Source organism: Heterodontus francisci, chromosome 5 (genome assembly GCF_036365525.1).
Source record: "Heterodontus francisci isolate sHetFra1 chromosome 5, sHetFra1.hap1, whole genome shotgun sequence".
Taxonomy (NCBI): Eukaryota; Metazoa; Chordata; class Chondrichthyes; order Heterodontiformes; family Heterodontidae; genus Heterodontus; species Heterodontus francisci.
The window spans coordinates 189,969,824-189,986,428 of NC_090375.1; the positions used below are offsets into that span (position 1 = coordinate 189,969,824).

Consider the following 16,605-nt stretch of genomic DNA (forward strand, 5'->3'; position numbering starts at 1 on the left):
ACAAAACTTCTTCAAAATATTGATATGAGGTCTTTTACATTCACCTGAGAGGGCAGATAGGACCTTCGTTTAACGTCTCATCTGAAAGATGGCACCCCCAACAGTGCAGCACTATCTTAGTATGGCACTGGAGTATCGGCCTAGATTTCTAGCCTCAAGTCTCTGGTGTTGCATGGATTCAAACCTGGGATTCAGGAGTAAAATTGTAGCATGCTGACTGTTACGACCAGGTACGAAAGAGGTCTAGGAGTTCCCTTTCAGCCTTCACCTAGTCTTACTGTAACAGAGTTTTGTTTTAAACACAGTGTTTTGAGTTCCCCCTTGGTGAATCCTTGTTCACCGCTTTATATTATAAGGCAAAGAAATGAGCACAAACAGGCTTTCTTAGGTTTAAAGAAGAAAAGTGAAATTTATTAAAACTTAAACTTTAATTCGGTTAACACCTACAATTACACGCCGTGCCCCGTGCTAGCACACTAGTGCTGTTGTGAGGGGTTGAAACTAATTTGGCAGGGGGATGGGATACAGAGTGGAGGTGCAGTAAGGGGTGATGCACAGTCAAATATAGAAGAGAAACTGAGTCAATCTGGAAGGCAGAGCAGATATCGACCTGTTAAGGCACAAGTGAAAAATGCAAGGCTTGATTGCATCTATTTTAATGCAAGGAGTCTTCCTATTAAGGCAGATGAATTGAGGGCATTGATTAGTACATGACATTATGATATTATTGCCATCACAGAGACATAGTTGAGGGAGGGGCAGGACTGGCAGCTCAATATTCCAGGGTATAGAATCTTCAGGTGTGACAGGGGAGGGGATAAAAGAGGAGGAGGTATTGCACTGTTGATCAAGGAGTCAATTATTGCAATAAGGAGGGATGATATCTTAGAAGGTTCCTCAAATGAGGCCATATGGGTAGAACTTAAAAACTAAAAGGGAGCAATCACTTGGCTGGGAGTGTACTACTGGCCTCCAAACAGTCAGGGAGAGATAGAGGAGCAGATATGTAAGCAAATCTCAGAGGTGTAAAAATAATAGGGTAATAGTAGCAGGGGATTTCAACTTCCCTAATATCAACTGGGATAGTCTTAGTGCAAAAGGCTCAAAGGGGGCGGAATTCTTAAAATGGATACAGGAGAGCTTTTTGAGCCAGTACGTAGAAAGTCCTACAAGAGAAGGGGCAGTACTGAACCGAATGAAGCTGGACAAGTGGTAGAAGTGTCAGTGGGGAAGCATTTCAGGGATAGTGACCATAACTCTGTAAGATTTAAGGTAGTTATGGAAAAGGACAAAGATGGACTGGAAATAAAGGTACTGAATTGGGGGAAGGCCGATTTCAGTATGATGAAACAGATCTGGCCAAAGTGGACTGGGAGCAGCTACTTGTAGGAAAGTCTACATCACATCAGTGGGAGTCATTGAAGAAGGAAATAGTGAGAGTTCAGGGCCAACATGTACCCGTTAAGGTGAAGGGTAGGACCAACACGTCCAGGGAACCCTGGATGTCAAGGGATATAGATGATTGGATCAGGAAAAAAAAGGAGGCTTATGGCAGATTCAGAGCGCTGAAAACAGTGGAGGCACGAGAGGAGTATAGAAAGTGTAGGGGGTACTTTTATAAAAAAAAAGGTAATTAGGAGAGCGAAGAGGGGACATAAAAAAACACTGGCAGGCAAGATACAGGAAAATCCTACGGCATTTTATAAGTATATTAAGGGCAAGAGGATAACAAATGAAAGAGTAGGGCCCATTAGGGACCAAAGTGGCAATCAGTGTGGAGCCAGAGGATGTAGGTGATGTTTTAAATGATTACTTTTCATCGGTGTTCACGATGGAAAGGGACGAAATAGGTGTAGAGATCAGGGAGGGGGCTTGTGATATACTTGAACATATTAGTATTGAAAGGGAGGAAGTATTAGTTGTTTTAGCGGGCTTAAAAGTGGATAAATCCCCAGGCCCAGGTGAGATGTATCCCAGGCTGTTACGTGAGGCAAGGGAGGAGATAGCAGGGGCTCTGACACAAATTTTCAAATCCTCTCTGGCCACAGGAGAGGTGCCAGAGGACTGGAGGACAGCGAATGTGGTACCATTATTCAAGAAAGGTAGTAGGAATAAACCAGGTAATTACAGGCCGGTGAGTCTAACATCAGTGGTTGGGAAACTATTGGAAAACGTTTTGAGGGACAGGATTAATCTCCACGTGGAGAGGCAGGGATTAATCAGGGATAGTTGTCAGGGGGAGATCATGTCTAACTAACTTGATTGAATTCTTTGAGGCGGTGACTAAATGCGTAGATGAGGATAAGGCAGTTGATGTAGTCTACATGGACTTCAGTAAGGCTTTTGATAAGGTCCCACATGGGAGATTGGTCAAGAAGGTAAGAACCCATGGGATCCAGGGCAATTTGACAAATTGGATCCAAAATTGGTTTAGTGGCAGGAGGCAGAGGGTGATGGTCGAGGGTTGTTTCTGCGAGTGGAAGCCTGTGGCCAGTGATGTACCACAGGGATCGGTGCTGAGCCCCTTGCTGTTTGTAGTGAACATTAATGATTTAGACGTGAATATAGGAGGTATGATCAGTAAGTTCGCAGATGACATGAAAATTGGTGGTGTCTTAAATAGTGAGGAGGAAAGCCTTAGATTACAGGACGATATAGATGGGCTGGGAAGATGGGCAGCGCAGTGGTAAATGGAATTTAATCCTGAGACGTGTGAAGTGATGCATTTTGGGAGGACTAACGAGGCAAGGGAATATACAATGGATATATCTTGTGTTGTTCATGGACGCATTGAATTGATATTTGAATGAAATGTCACACAGATATCTAACCCAGGGAGATGGGGAACGTTGGAATAGGCTGCCACCCAGTGCAGTAACAAGTAACTTAAAAAAAAAAGAAACTGAATGGTGCAATGGTCCGTGTCATGAAGGCCCCCACCTGCCACCCTAGGGAGTACAGAAGGTCAGAGGGACCTTGGTGTATTTGTCCAAAGATCACTGAAGGCAGCAGCACAGGTAGATAAGGTGGTCAGGAAGGCATATGGGATATTTGTCTTTATTAGTCGAGGCATAGAATATAAGAGCCGGGAGGTTATGATGGAGCTGTATAAAACATTAGTTCGGCCACAGCTGGAGTACTGTGTACAGTTCTGGGCACCACACTATAGGAAGGATGTGATTGTACTGGAGAGGGTGCAGAGGAGATTCACCAGGATGTTTCCTGGGCTGGAGCATTTCAGCTATGAAGAGAGGCTGAAAAGGTTAGGGTTGTTTTCCTTAGAGCAGAGAAGTCTGAGGGGGGACATGATTGAGGGATAAAAAATTATGAGGGACATTGATAGATTAGATAGGAAGAAACTTTTTCCCTTAGTGGAGGGGTCAATAACCAGGGGGCATAGATTTAAGGTAAGGGGCAGGAGGTTTAGAGGGGATTTGAGGAAAAAAGATTTCACTAAGAGGGTGGTTGGAATCTGGAACGCACTGCCTGAAGAGGTGGTAGAGGCAGGAACCATCACAACATTTAAGAAGTATTTAGATGAGCACTTGAAACGCCACAGCATACAGGGCTACAGGCCAAGTGCTGGAAAATGGGATTAGAATAGGTAGGTGCTTGATGGCCGGCACAGACAGGATGGGCCGAAGGCCTTGTTTCTGTGGTGTATAACTCGATGACTCTATATGCGATACGCAATACGCACATGCAAATAGCGACAGAAAAGAGCAGAAGAAAAATGGAGAGGTTTGAGGCAGTCTCTGAAGAAGGGTTTTTGTTACTGTGCTTTGAGCTCACTGTAGTCCTTGTTTGTCGGTAGATTTTGCTTTTTGTTGGGGTCCAGTATTCTTCTTAAATCTTGTTCAATGTAGGAGACTTTTCTCTCTTGGGGTTCATGTGTGTTCAATGGGTCTTGGAGTTCCATGAGAAAGAGATAGGAGCAGGCAGAAGAGAGGTCTCAGCCCAGGAGCAAACAGCTATCTGAGTTCAAATTCTCTGTTGCAAGTTCCCAGAAAAACCTCCAACAGCCAGTTAGTCGTGTGACTGAACTTGTCTGACCATGTCTGTTTGTGTATTCGGCCATCTTAGCAATCAACCTGGAATGCGAGCTCCTCCACCCTGAACATCTGGTAAGCAAAAATCCATTGTGGATTGAATGTGTCAGGGAAGGATCTTTGGTCTCTTTTAAGCTCTGTCTGTAAATATGCAAATGTCTTTCCAGTAAGAGTCTGGTGGGTTTTTTAAAAAGCAAGTTCTTTCTTTACTCTAGTAGCAGTTTAAAAATCAATGTTCATGTGGTGAAATTAATGTGCCTCATTCTTGGCAGGTGGGGGCCTTCATGACACTGACCATTGCACCATTCAGTTTCTTTATTTTTTAAGTTACTTGTTACTGCACTGGGTGGCAGCCTATTCCAACGTTCCCCATCTCCCTGGGTTAGATATCTGTGTGACATTTCATTCAAATATCAATTCAATGCGTCCATGAACAACACAAGATTATCTGTCAGGCAACAGAATGTTTGTAAAGATAGGGCTGGAGTTTGGAATTGGCTGGGGCTGATGAAATATATATTTTTGCTGTGAAATAGGTTTTAAAGGAGCAGTTTTTTTTCTAAAGCCGATTAGAAATTTCTTCACGTCTTAGAATACGGGCAAGGAGCCTTGGCATTATATTATCTGTTGTATAACTCTGCAGATCTAATAATGAGTCAGGGTAATTGAGGTTAAAAATGTAGAAGGCTGGAAGCAAATTTGATATCAAAAATATGTCATTCAATGGCTCTTGCAGCCTTTGGAAATCTCTGTTCAAGCTTCTGAGGAAAAAAAACTTACAAGAATATTATTGAGACAGAGATATTAAATCGACCTATATAGAAAACAGCACCGTACTCTGAAGGTTCTTTCAATTGCTGTTGTCTCTTGCTTATATGCAACACCTTGAAGCTGCATATTTTTTAATAATAGTGGTAATGAGCATTTTGTTCTTCAATTAATAAGGGTTAAGCAGTCCTCTGTCCCCAAGCCCAGCCATGATTAATAAAATCTAAATTGCAAAGTTCAAATCACTAGCCCACTGTCCCCCACTATCAACATCCTGGGGGCTACCATGACCAGAAAATAAACTGGAGCAGCCATATAAATACAATGGCTACAAGAGCAGGTCAGAGGCTAGGAATCCTGTGGAGAGTAGCTCACCTCCTGTCTCCCCAAAGCCTGTCCACCATCTACAAGGCACAAGTCAGGAGTGTGATGGAATACTCTCCACTTGCCTGGATGGGTGCAGCTCCAACAACACTCAGGAAGCTTGACACCATCCAGGACAAAGCAGCCTGCTTGATTGGAACCCCATCCACAAACATTCACTCCCTTCCTCCACCATGAACGCACAGTGGCAGCAGTGTGTATCCATCTATCAGATACACTGTAGCAATGCACCAAGGCTCCTTAGACAGCACCTTCCAAACCTGTGAGCTCTACCGACTAGAAGGACAAGAGCAGCAAGTGCATGGGAACACCACCACCTGCAAGTTCTCCTTCAAGTCACACACCATCCTGACTTGGAACTATATCGCCGTTCCTTCACTGTCGCTGGGTCAAAATCCTGGAACTCCCTTCCTAACAACACTGTGGGTGTAACTACCTCACATGGACTGCAGTGGTTCAAGAAGGCAGCTCACCACCACCTTGTCAAAGGCAATTAGGGATGGGCAATAAATGCTGGCCTAGCTGGTGATGACCACATCCCATGAATGAATTAAAAATCAGTCATTCGGATGATGCGTTAAACTGAGGCCCCGTCTGCCCTCCTCGGGTGCATGTAAAAGATCCCATGGCACTATTTCAAAGAAGAGTCAGGGAGTTATCCCTGATCTGGCCAAAATTTATCCCTCAATCAACATCACAAAAACAGAATATCTGGCCGTTATCACATTGCTCTTTGTGGGAGCTTACTGTTTGCAAATTGCAGCGTTTCCTACATTACAACAATGACTACACTTCAAAAGTACTTAATTGGCTATAAAGAGCTTTGGGGGGGTCCTGAGGTTGTGAAAGGCGCTATATAAGTGCAAGTCTTTCTTCAGCATGTCCAATGACGCCATTGGGTTAGCCAATAAGTTGATGGTGCAGTGGGACTCGAGGCAAGTAATTTCCGCAGCACCCAGAGTCTACTTAAGCAGAGTATCTACAAGCTACAGCAAATGGAACTCCTAACCGAAACTACAGCAACATCTCCCAATAAAAGCAGGGAGATTTCTCGAGCAAAGTGAGTGGAGGATTGTTATGCAATAAAAAAATGTGTCAATCCCAGTTACTTTTACTGCAGTGTGGTCTCCAGGTGTGATTGCCAGGTATAAGATTTAGAGGGGGTTAGAGAGGAAATGTTTTCACCCAGAGGTTGGTGGGAATCTGAAATTTGTTGCCTGAAAGCTACGTAGAGGCAAAATCCGTTATAATATTTTAAAAGTACTTGGATATTTATGCACTTGAAGTGCAATAACCTACAACGCTATGTACCAAGAGTTGGAAAGTGGGATTAGGCTGGATGGTTAATTGTCGTCCAGCTTGAACATGATGTGCCAAATGTCCTCCTTCGGTGCTGTAAATTTCTATGATTTGATGGGTAATTCCCCTGTCAACTCCCTCATGGCCAGTAGTAGTTGTGTAGCCGTCTTTCTTTTACCTATACCATTTTAAATGATATTAAAGGTGGAGTGAAGTGCCTTTATTGCTACAGCGAAACCCACCACATCTTCCAGCATATATCTCTCAGAGAATTGGAACCTCACTTATTAAACATCTGTCGTTTTGTTTTATTTCAGGCCGAGAGTACAGCAGAGACTCGAAGCCTGACCATGGACCCAGCAGAGGACAATGAAGTGTTTGGTATGTACAAAGCTTGATTGCCTAAAACGACCCATTGCCACAACAGATTATTAATCTATTTATTTGTTGCAGTGCAGGATTGATGGATTTTCAGAATTGGTGTGACTGAATTTGTGATTAGTACTATTAGTTCTCTCCATTTCAAATCTTTGAGAATGTAATATCTTATGTCTACAGCTAGAATTCCCAAATATTGTGGTTGAGGTGTGGGATGGTGGAGAAGAAATTGTTTTGGCTGGTTGGAGGTGGGAGATCATTTGATGAACTATCCAGGAATGTGTCCAACTAGAGTTTGCAACCCTACCTACAGTGGTAGCTTTACTGCAGGAGCTAGTCCCCTGCCTCCTCTGTCTTTACCCAGTGAGTGGTGAGAATGTGGACCTCGCTCCCACATGGAGTAGATGAGACAAATAGTAAAGATGCATTTAAGGGGAAGCTAGATAAACACATAAGGGAGAAAGGAATGGAAGGATAATGTTGATAGGGTTGAAGGACTCTTGTGCGGAGCATAAACACTGGTCTAGACCAGTTGGGCAGAATGGCCTGTTTCTGTGCTGCAAAACTCTATTGTGCCTAAGAATTCCTGATCTGACTAAATCTATCCCAATATCAGGAGTTTCCCTCCAAAGTGTATGCTATGGAGTTCTCTCTTGGGGCAAAAAAGACTGCCTTGGGAAGGATTTCAGACCGTCAAAGAGCAGGGACAAGCAAAGATGAGCCACTGTGGTGCCTGGTAGTGGTGACACTTTTTTTTTCTGTTTCTCTTTTTTTCCCCCCCCCCCCATTAGCAGAAGGAAATAGCGATATTATAAATACAATGGGGCCCCTTTGAGGGACTTCTGGCACCTGTTGCCTGGCTATCCACCACAGCATCAAGTGTATGACAGGGAATGAATGAATGGTTGTAAAGCACTTTGGGATAATTCAATGAAGTACTTTTTTTAATGTATAGTTATTGTTGTAATGTAGGAAATGTGGCAGCTAATTTATGCACAGCAATGTGATAAATGACCAGATAATCTGTTTTAGTAATGTTGGGTGAGGAATTAATATTGGCCAGGACTTTGGGTTAACTTCCCTGCCCTTCTTTGAAATAATGCCATGGATCTTTCATGTCCACCTGAGAGGGCAGACAGGACCTCAGTTTAATATCTCATCCTAGGATATGAATCTGCAAGAAAATTCCAGAATAAGCCCTTCCATGTACATTCCTTGCTGAACTGAATAATCACTTTGAGTATATGGGGCACAGACTTAATTGTCCACAATTCAGAAGGCATTTGTCACCAGCTGCCTTCTATTCCAGAAAGCCAGTTGGTGAAGGATATAACTGGAGCTACGAAGTCAATAAAAAGGAATGAAACCGGACCGACCACCCGGCATCGACTTAGGCACCGGAAACGACAACGGCAAAACCAGCCTTGTCAACCTGACAAAGTCCTCCTTACTAACATCTGGGAGCTTGTGCCAAAGTTGAGAGAGCTGTCCCACAGACTAGTCAAGCAACAGCCTGACATAGTCATACTCACAGAATCATACCGTACAGATAATGTCCCACACACTGCCCTCACTATCCCTGGGTATGTCCTGTCGCACTGGCAGGACAGACCCAGCAGAGGTGGTGGAACAGTGGTCTACAGTAGGGAGGGAGTTGCCCTGGGAGTCCTCAACATCGACTCCGGACCCCATGAAGTCTCATGGCATCAGGTGAAACATGACCAGGAAACCACCTACTGATTACCACTTACTGCCCACCCTCAGCTGATGAGTCAGTACTCCTCCATGTTGAACACCACTTGGAGGAAGCACTGAGGGTGGTAAGGGTGCAGAATGTACTCTGGGTGGAGCACTTCAATGTCCATCACCAAGAGTGGCTCAGTAGCACCACTACTGACCGAGCTGGCCGAGTACGAAAGGACATAGCTGCTAGACTGTGTATGCGGCAGGTAGTGAGGGAACCAACAAGAGGGAAAAACGTACTTGAACTCGTCCTCACCAATCTGCCTGCCACAGATGCACCTGTCCATGACAGTATTGGCAGAAGTAACCACCGCACAGTCCTTGTGGAGACAAAGTCCCATCTTCACATTGAGGATATCGTCCATCGTGTTGTGTGGCACTGTCACCGTGCTAAATGGGATAGATTTCTCATTATCTTAACTATTTGCACATTCTCTTGTTTAATGCCACTAATTTCTTTAATACCTATTGCCTGACTAATGTGACCTTTTTATATTAGCGAAAAATCTAATTTCCTTTTAAATGGGTCGCAGGTCATTCAACCTATTGGTTTATTTGTTGCACTTGAAAGTTCCTCCTTCCTCTAATTTATTATAATATTTTAAAATGCTTGCTTATCTTTCAGTTCTTCATTTCTGAAGTAAACATTGATTTATTTTTGCTCTGGTATGCTGATGACCTGTCATGTGTTTCCAACATTTTTAGATTTTTATTTTGATCATTGAGCTTTTTTTTAAAGAAAAAAGAAATCCCAATTTCTGATCTTCATTCATGCAACACCATGCCACCCTTGATGGTCTTTGTTGTTGTGTCTCTTCCTTTGCGCAGAAAGGAAAAAAAGACTTGCATTTATATAGTGCCTTTCACGACCACAGGACATCTCAAAGTGCTTTACAGACAATGAAGTATTTTTGAAATGTAGTCACTGTTGTAATGTAGGAAATGCAGTAGCCAATTTGTGCACGGCAAGCTCCCACAAACAGCAATGTGATAATGGCCGCATAGTCTGTTTTTTGAGATGTTGATTGAGGGATAAATGTTAGCCATGGGAGTTTTTACGTCCATCTGAGAGGGAAAATGGGGTCTTGGTTTAATGTGTCATCCAAAAGACAATACATCTGACAATGCAGCACTCCCTCAGTACTGCAAGTGCCAACGTTGATTTTTGTGCTCAAGTCCTGCAGTGGGACTTGAACCCATAACCTTCTGACTTGGAGGCAAGAGTGTTACCAACTGATCCACAACTGACATTTTACAGTTAAGTGTCAGAAAGCCAAGAGAGTCCAGGTGCTGGATTCTCCTGCCGTACCCCTCCAACCAACTGCCCATCCCCTATCCAATCAATAACAATCAATATTTTGAGCTGATAAGTCATATTAAACTGATAAGCCAGGAAAATGTTTGAACTGTCTACACTGGAAGGCCCAAATTTCTAAGCCTCAACCTCATGCCTTAAGCACTTGCATCACCCATCAGCAATTTCTAAATCCAACCACCTCTGCAAACTGTGCTTTAAGTTTAGTTTTTTTTTTAAAGGAGTTCCTCTGCAATAAAGTTGATGATTGAATCTTGGCTCTACCTGGAGCTTCAGCTCATGTCATTCTGCACTTTCATGCACTGTTACTCTGTTTTTTTCTTATGTCTCATAAGACCTATATTTAGGGCTATTTTTGAATTTTTGGCTTTTTGGGACTGTCGCAGCTCTTTCACAGCTGCTAGTCAACTTATTTCACCTAACTTGGTGTGTGCGCATCTGTGGTTGATGAGTAATGGAGGTCACAGTAGTACATGTGTGCGCATCAAGTTAATCATAAAATCATAGGATGGTTATAGCACAGAAGGAGGTCATTAAACCAGTTGTGTCCATGCTGGCTCTCTGCTGGAGCAATCCCTGCCCTTTCCCCATAGCCTGCAATTTCTATCTCTTCTGGTGCTTAACCAATTCTTTCTAGAAAGCCACAATTGAATCTGCCTCCACCACATTCTTAGGCAGTGCATTCCAAATCCTAACCACTCGCTGCGTACAAACATTTTTTTCTCATGTTGCCATTGGTTCTTTTGCCATTCGCCTTATATTGGTGTCCTCTCGTTCTCAACCCTTCCACCAATAGGAGCAGTTTCTCCCTACCTGCTTTGTCCAGACCCCTCATGATTTTGAACACCTCTCTCTCAAATCTCTGCTCCTCCTCTTCTCTAAGGAGAACAACCCCAACTTCTCTAATCTATCCACGTAACTGAAGTCTCTCGTCCCAGGAACCATTCTCGTAAATCTTTTCTGCACCTTCTCAAATGCCTTCACATCCTTCTTAAAGTGTGGTGCCCAGAATAGGACACAATACTCTAGTTGAGGCCGAACTAGTGTTTTATAAAGGTTCATCACTTCCTTGCTTCTGTGCTCTGTGCCGCTATTTATAAAGCCCAGGATCCCATATTCCTTTGCAACCACTTTCTCAACCTGCCCTTCAGCAGTTTGTACACATGTACCCCTAAATCTCTCTGTTCCTGCAACCCCTTTCGAATTGTGTCTTTTATTTTGTATTGCTTCTCCTCATTCATCCCACCAAAATTAATCACTTCACACTTCTCTGCATTAAATTTGATCTGCCACCTGTCCACCGGCCTATGTCCTCTTGGAGTCTGTCACTATCCTCCACACAGTTCATACCTGAGACCATTAAATATTGTGACATGAAAAAAAAAATCAGTCAGCCTTCTATCACATTGCAGGCAATAATATATTGTCACAAGAAAACAGAGAAAACCAGAAATATGGGAACGTTTATGGTCCGGCCAAATAGGAAAAGTAATTGTCATTGCAAACACCTTTATAACTTTTCACATTTTAAAAGATGAGCTTTAATTATAGATTTTTATCATTTTGCTTTTAAAAGGGGACTGAGAATAATTTTCCAGTGGGGTGTGGGGGGGGAGTGGGGAGGGAGAAGGGATGTCATTTTGAGCTTAATGTGACCTCTCTACCAGTTTCACATACAACATGGAAATATTGAAACAATGTCACACTGACTCCTCAGCATCCTTCAGTAACCAAGCAGCCAGTTGATTAACATTTGCCAGAAGGCAGATTAATGTGGAGTGCGATATTTTCACCAATTCTTTGTGTAGTTTGGGGAAGAAAAATGATGAGTGTACTGAAGTGCTTTAACATCAGGGGTATCAAAAGCTGGGCAGCTTTCATGATTTCACGATTAATAACGATAAATCTTCAAGCTCAAGATTTGTTTCATTTTCATATTGTGATAATAGTCTTAACAGAGTGGGAGTAAAGTGCTCTCTGCTGTCTGTGTTCCCCTTCTGTCAAAACAACCCAGGCAGCAGTGGCACAGAGGAACCATTGTGTCCCCTGGAGTATTTGATTATCTGAGTCTGTGCTTAAACTGATCATTAGTACTGTTCCTACACCAACATTTATCCTTCTTTCAGATGGGATGTTAAACCAAGTCTCTGTCTGCCCTCTCAGGTGAACGTAAATGATCCCATTGCATTATTTTGAAGAAGAGCTCGGGAGTTCTCCCTGTAGTCCTGGCCAATATTTATCGTTCAACCAACATCACAAAAAAACAAATTATCTGGTCATTATCACATTGCTGTTTGTGGGAGCTTGCTGTGTGCAAAATTGGCTGCTGCATTTCTTACATCACAACAGTGACTACAATTCAAAAAGTGCTTCATTGGTGGTGGTCGTGAAAGGCGCTATATAAATGCAAGTCTTTTTTTTCTTCTTTGGAACTAATCATCAAAGCATTAGCTCTTCCTGCTGGGAAGAGTTACAGATCTAACTGTAGGCAAGAGGGGAACATTTTTCTAATCCCCCACCAATTTCAAATCCTCATTTCTTTTCCTGAATCTTTCTATGTCCAATCTTACCTCTGCAACTTCATCCAGCCTTGTGCACTCTCCCACAACTTTCTGATTCTGGCCACCATATCATTTCCCCCCGCTCTCCTTTGTCCCAACATTGTTAGCTACCTAGGGACCACTCTCTCTGGAGTTCCCTCCCTGAGCCTCGAGCTTCTCTGCTTCTCCCTCCAATTTTAAAAGCCATCTTAAAATACATCACTTTGAGCAGATCCTGCTCACCGGTCCCATTTTTCTCGTTATGGCATGGAGTTCGGTTTATTTGTATTCAAAAGCAAGCTGCGATGTTTTTTCTATGTTAAAGGTGCAATATAAATTAATGATTTTTGTACCACCGTCTTTCAATTCAATACTTAGTCTAAGTCATAGAGTCTGATTATACCTATCTTGTTAACACCTCCCATCATGTCTCTTATCATCCCCACCACCCTCTTTACTCCTCTGGTCAAAAAACATTTAATCTTACAAGTTCTCAAATGCATCAATGTCTTTTTAAAGGCGGGGCAGACAAGATTTCCGGTGGGCTGTACAAGAACGGAATGACTTGTTTTGGCTTGGTTGCAGTAGATATTACTGGGCTAGCATTTCAAACCCAGATTAATAACCCAGAGCACTGGAGTCAAATCCCACCATTTGAGAATTTGAATAAAAATCTGGAATTAAAAAGATGGGATCAGTAAAAGTGACTATGAAGTTGTCAATTTGTTCTAATAGTTCCGACTGGTTCATCAATGCTCTTACCCAGTCTAGCCTATCTGTGACTTCACTCTACACCAGCGTGCAGACTTTTATTTGCCCTTTGATGTGGCCGAGCAAGTCACTCAGTTGCATCCAATAAATGCCAACCTTGTCTGTGGTGCCCACGTGCCAAGAATAATTTTTTTTAAATCTAATTTAATGCCAGTTAACAGCATAATACAATCAAATCCTTTTCTTTCCCATTTTTGCGAATGGGCTGTTTTATTTTGTAAACATGACTGATGTTTGCTCCTTCAATGCACATAACTAAAATATATTTTATTGGGACATTATTTGAATACTTCTAATCTTTTGGATACTTGTCACCTGGCCATGTTGTTGAGTACAGCCATCAGTGTATTATCTTCATAACATTTTTTTAATCCATTCACAGGATGTGGGCATCGCTGGCAAGGCCAGAACTTATTGCCCATCCCAATGGCCCTTGAGAAGGTGGTGGTGAGCTGCCTTCTTGAATGCGACTGAGTGGCTTGCTAGGCCGTTTTAGAGGGCAATTAAGAGTCAACCACATTGCTTAGGGTCTGAAGTCACATATAGGCCAGACCGGGTAAGGACGGCAGATTTCCTTCCCTAAGGGACATTAATGAACCATACTGATGCAAACTTTTTATTCCAGATTCAACTAACTGAATTAAATTCACCAGCTTCCATGGTGGGATCTGAAATCATATCTCCCGATCATTATTCCAGGCCTTTGGATTACAAGTCCAGTAGCATAATCACTATGATACCGTACTGATGAACGTAAAATAATGTAAATCCTGGCATTTGTGCCACTATTTGTAAATTAATCCCATCTAATGTCCTTTTAGAAACTGTAATGTTTAAAATTCCACTCCATATTTTGGCCTTGCCAGAGATTATGCAACCTCTGAGAGGGTGCAGAGGATGTTTACCATAATGAGGGACTTCATTTATTTGGAGAGACTGAAGAATCTGAGTTTGTTCTCCGAGCAGTAAAGGTTAAGGGGAAATTCAATAAAGGTGTTCAAAATTATATGGGATTTTGATCAGAGTAAATAATGAGAAACTATTTCCATTGGCCAGAGGGTCAGTAACCAGATGACACAGATTGAAGTTAAGTGACAAAAGAGCTAGAGGGGGAGATGAGAATTTGTTTTTTAACTGAGATGTATCCAGGTGTGTGTTCTTTCAGTGCCACAATTTACAGTTTTTTAAAAAAAAACTCTTGGGCTGAATTCTTGCTGAATAAGTAACAGCATGTGAAAGGCACACATCATTATTAATGCTGTGAATCTTAAGGAGTTGCTGGACAAGTTAGGCCATTCCACTGTCTGTTTTGCACAGACATTTCGCCCTTAACCTCCCCATTATTTTTCAAAATATGATGAGTTTCACGGCGGGAGGTTATGCCTAGTAATTAGGAGCACAAGTACCCTTTTAACAACATGATAATTGTTGATGACTGCCAATGACCCTCTCTGGCCCAGAAAGTGAACAATTTTAAATAGAGTCTCATACCTCCAGCAGTGAATTTTTGTTGTTTTTAAAAATACCAAATTTTTATTTTTTTTCGATATTTTTCTTTTTCTATCTCATTTCTGTCTCTTAATCCAATCGCTCTTTCCCTCTCATTATTTCTCTTTCTGTTCCTGATTTGCCCCTAATTCATCAGATTTCCTTCTCTGTCATTCCTCTGTTTCTCATTCTTTAAATCTCATTGGTTAAGGAGACAGTCTGTTGGTCCTGTCATTCACTGAGGTCCCAGATGCTCTGTTGCCCCTCACCACGCCGTTATCAGCTTAAAAAAAAAACTTCCAGAAAGTTACAGCGCACAATCATTTTGAGCTGACCGATGAGGGAAAATGTCTTAACGAGCTGGGCATGTCGTGAGCAAGATCTGGAGCAAATCAAATGTGTACTTTTTTTTTAGTTTTGGCAATGAGCAAGGTCAAGCACTATTGCATCAAGCCCTCTTCATCAGACGTAATTCCCTTCTACGTCATTTGATATTCATACCTTGATCATCTCCATTTGTGCCTGACCGTTCCCTCGTCAGGTGGACATAAAAGATCCCGTAACTATATTTCTGAGAAGAGCAGGAGAGTTCTCCCTCATCCATTGTAAGAAGAGCCTTGTGTTTGTACTAGAAAAGCTGTTTTTATGTGGAAGGCAAGAGTTTAAGCATTGACCTGATCATGTCACCGATACGCTATTAAAAGTACATCCGGATAGGAAATAACTCTGCAGGACAAGTATTCTGATCAGGTCTTCTCCTAATCAGCAAACCTGTCAGTGATGTACACAGCAAAAATACATCTCAATAACCCATGTCTTTTTTTTTATAAAAGACAGTAAAATGTTTAGTTACCAAAATAGCACTCTGTTTCTAGGTTTGTTGCAGGTACTAAAAGCTAGCATTCAGGTGCAACAAGCAATTAAGAAGGCAAATGGCATGTTTGCCTTCATCGCAAGGGGTTTTGAGTACAGGAGTAAAGAAGTCTTGCATAGAGCCTTGGTGAGACTGCACCTGGAGTATTGTGTACAGCTTTGGTCTCCTCAACTAAGGAAGGATATAATTGCCATAGGGGGAGTGCAACGGAGGTTCACCAGACTAATCCCTGAAATGGCAGGATTGTCTTATGAGGAGAGATTGAGAAAACTGGGCCTGTATTCTCTAGAGTTTCAAAGAATGAGAGGTGATCTCATTGAAACTTGCAAAATTCTATTTTTATTGATTGTGGGATGTGGATGTCGCTGGCTGAGCCAGCATTTATTGCCCATCCCTAATTGCCCTTACAGACCTCGACAGGGTGGGTGTAGATAGGATGTTTCCCTTGCTGGTGAGTCTAGAACCAGGGAACATAGTCTCAAAATAAGGGGTAGGCCATTTAAGACTGAGATGAGGAGGAATTTCTTTGGAATTCTCTACCTCAGAGGGCTGTGGAAGCTCAATCAGTGAGCATATTCAAGACAGAAATCAATAGATATCTGGATACCAATGACATCAGGGGGTTTGAGGATAGCACGGGAAAGTGACATTGAGGTAGATAATCAGCCATGATGTAATTGAATAGTGGAGCAGGCTCGATGGGTTGAATGGCCCACTCCTGTTCCTATGTACTAATTGCCCTGGAAATACAGCCAACATGTGACTTTTTTTATTTCCAAAATATACTTTATTCATAAAAATCTGTAAAAATTACATTCCCAAACAGTTTAAAACAGCATCAAGTCAAAAAATACAAACAGTGCAAAGGCGATCAGTTTCCTTCCATACAATCATGAGTTGCCTCACAACCCTTCCATTTCATTGTCATGCCATATACATTTTTACATTTACAGCACACAAAATTTTCCCGATACAGTTCAAGGGGTTTCCCATGGA

General features: G+C 42.3%; 1 protein-coding gene across 1 annotated transcript in view; it reads left to right on the forward strand.

Annotated features, from left to right (window-relative positions):
- LOC137370193 (myelin basic protein-like) overlaps nt 1-16,605 on the forward strand; it is a 221,453-nt gene that overhangs the window by 81,346 nt on the left and 123,502 nt on the right. Inside the window, exon 3 of the mRNA XM_068032487.1 lies at nt 6,818-6,881. Within this exon, the coding sequence (XP_067888588.1) occupies nt 6,818-6,881 (64 nt within the window). The remainder of the gene's footprint in view (nt 1-6,817; nt 6,882-16,605) is intronic.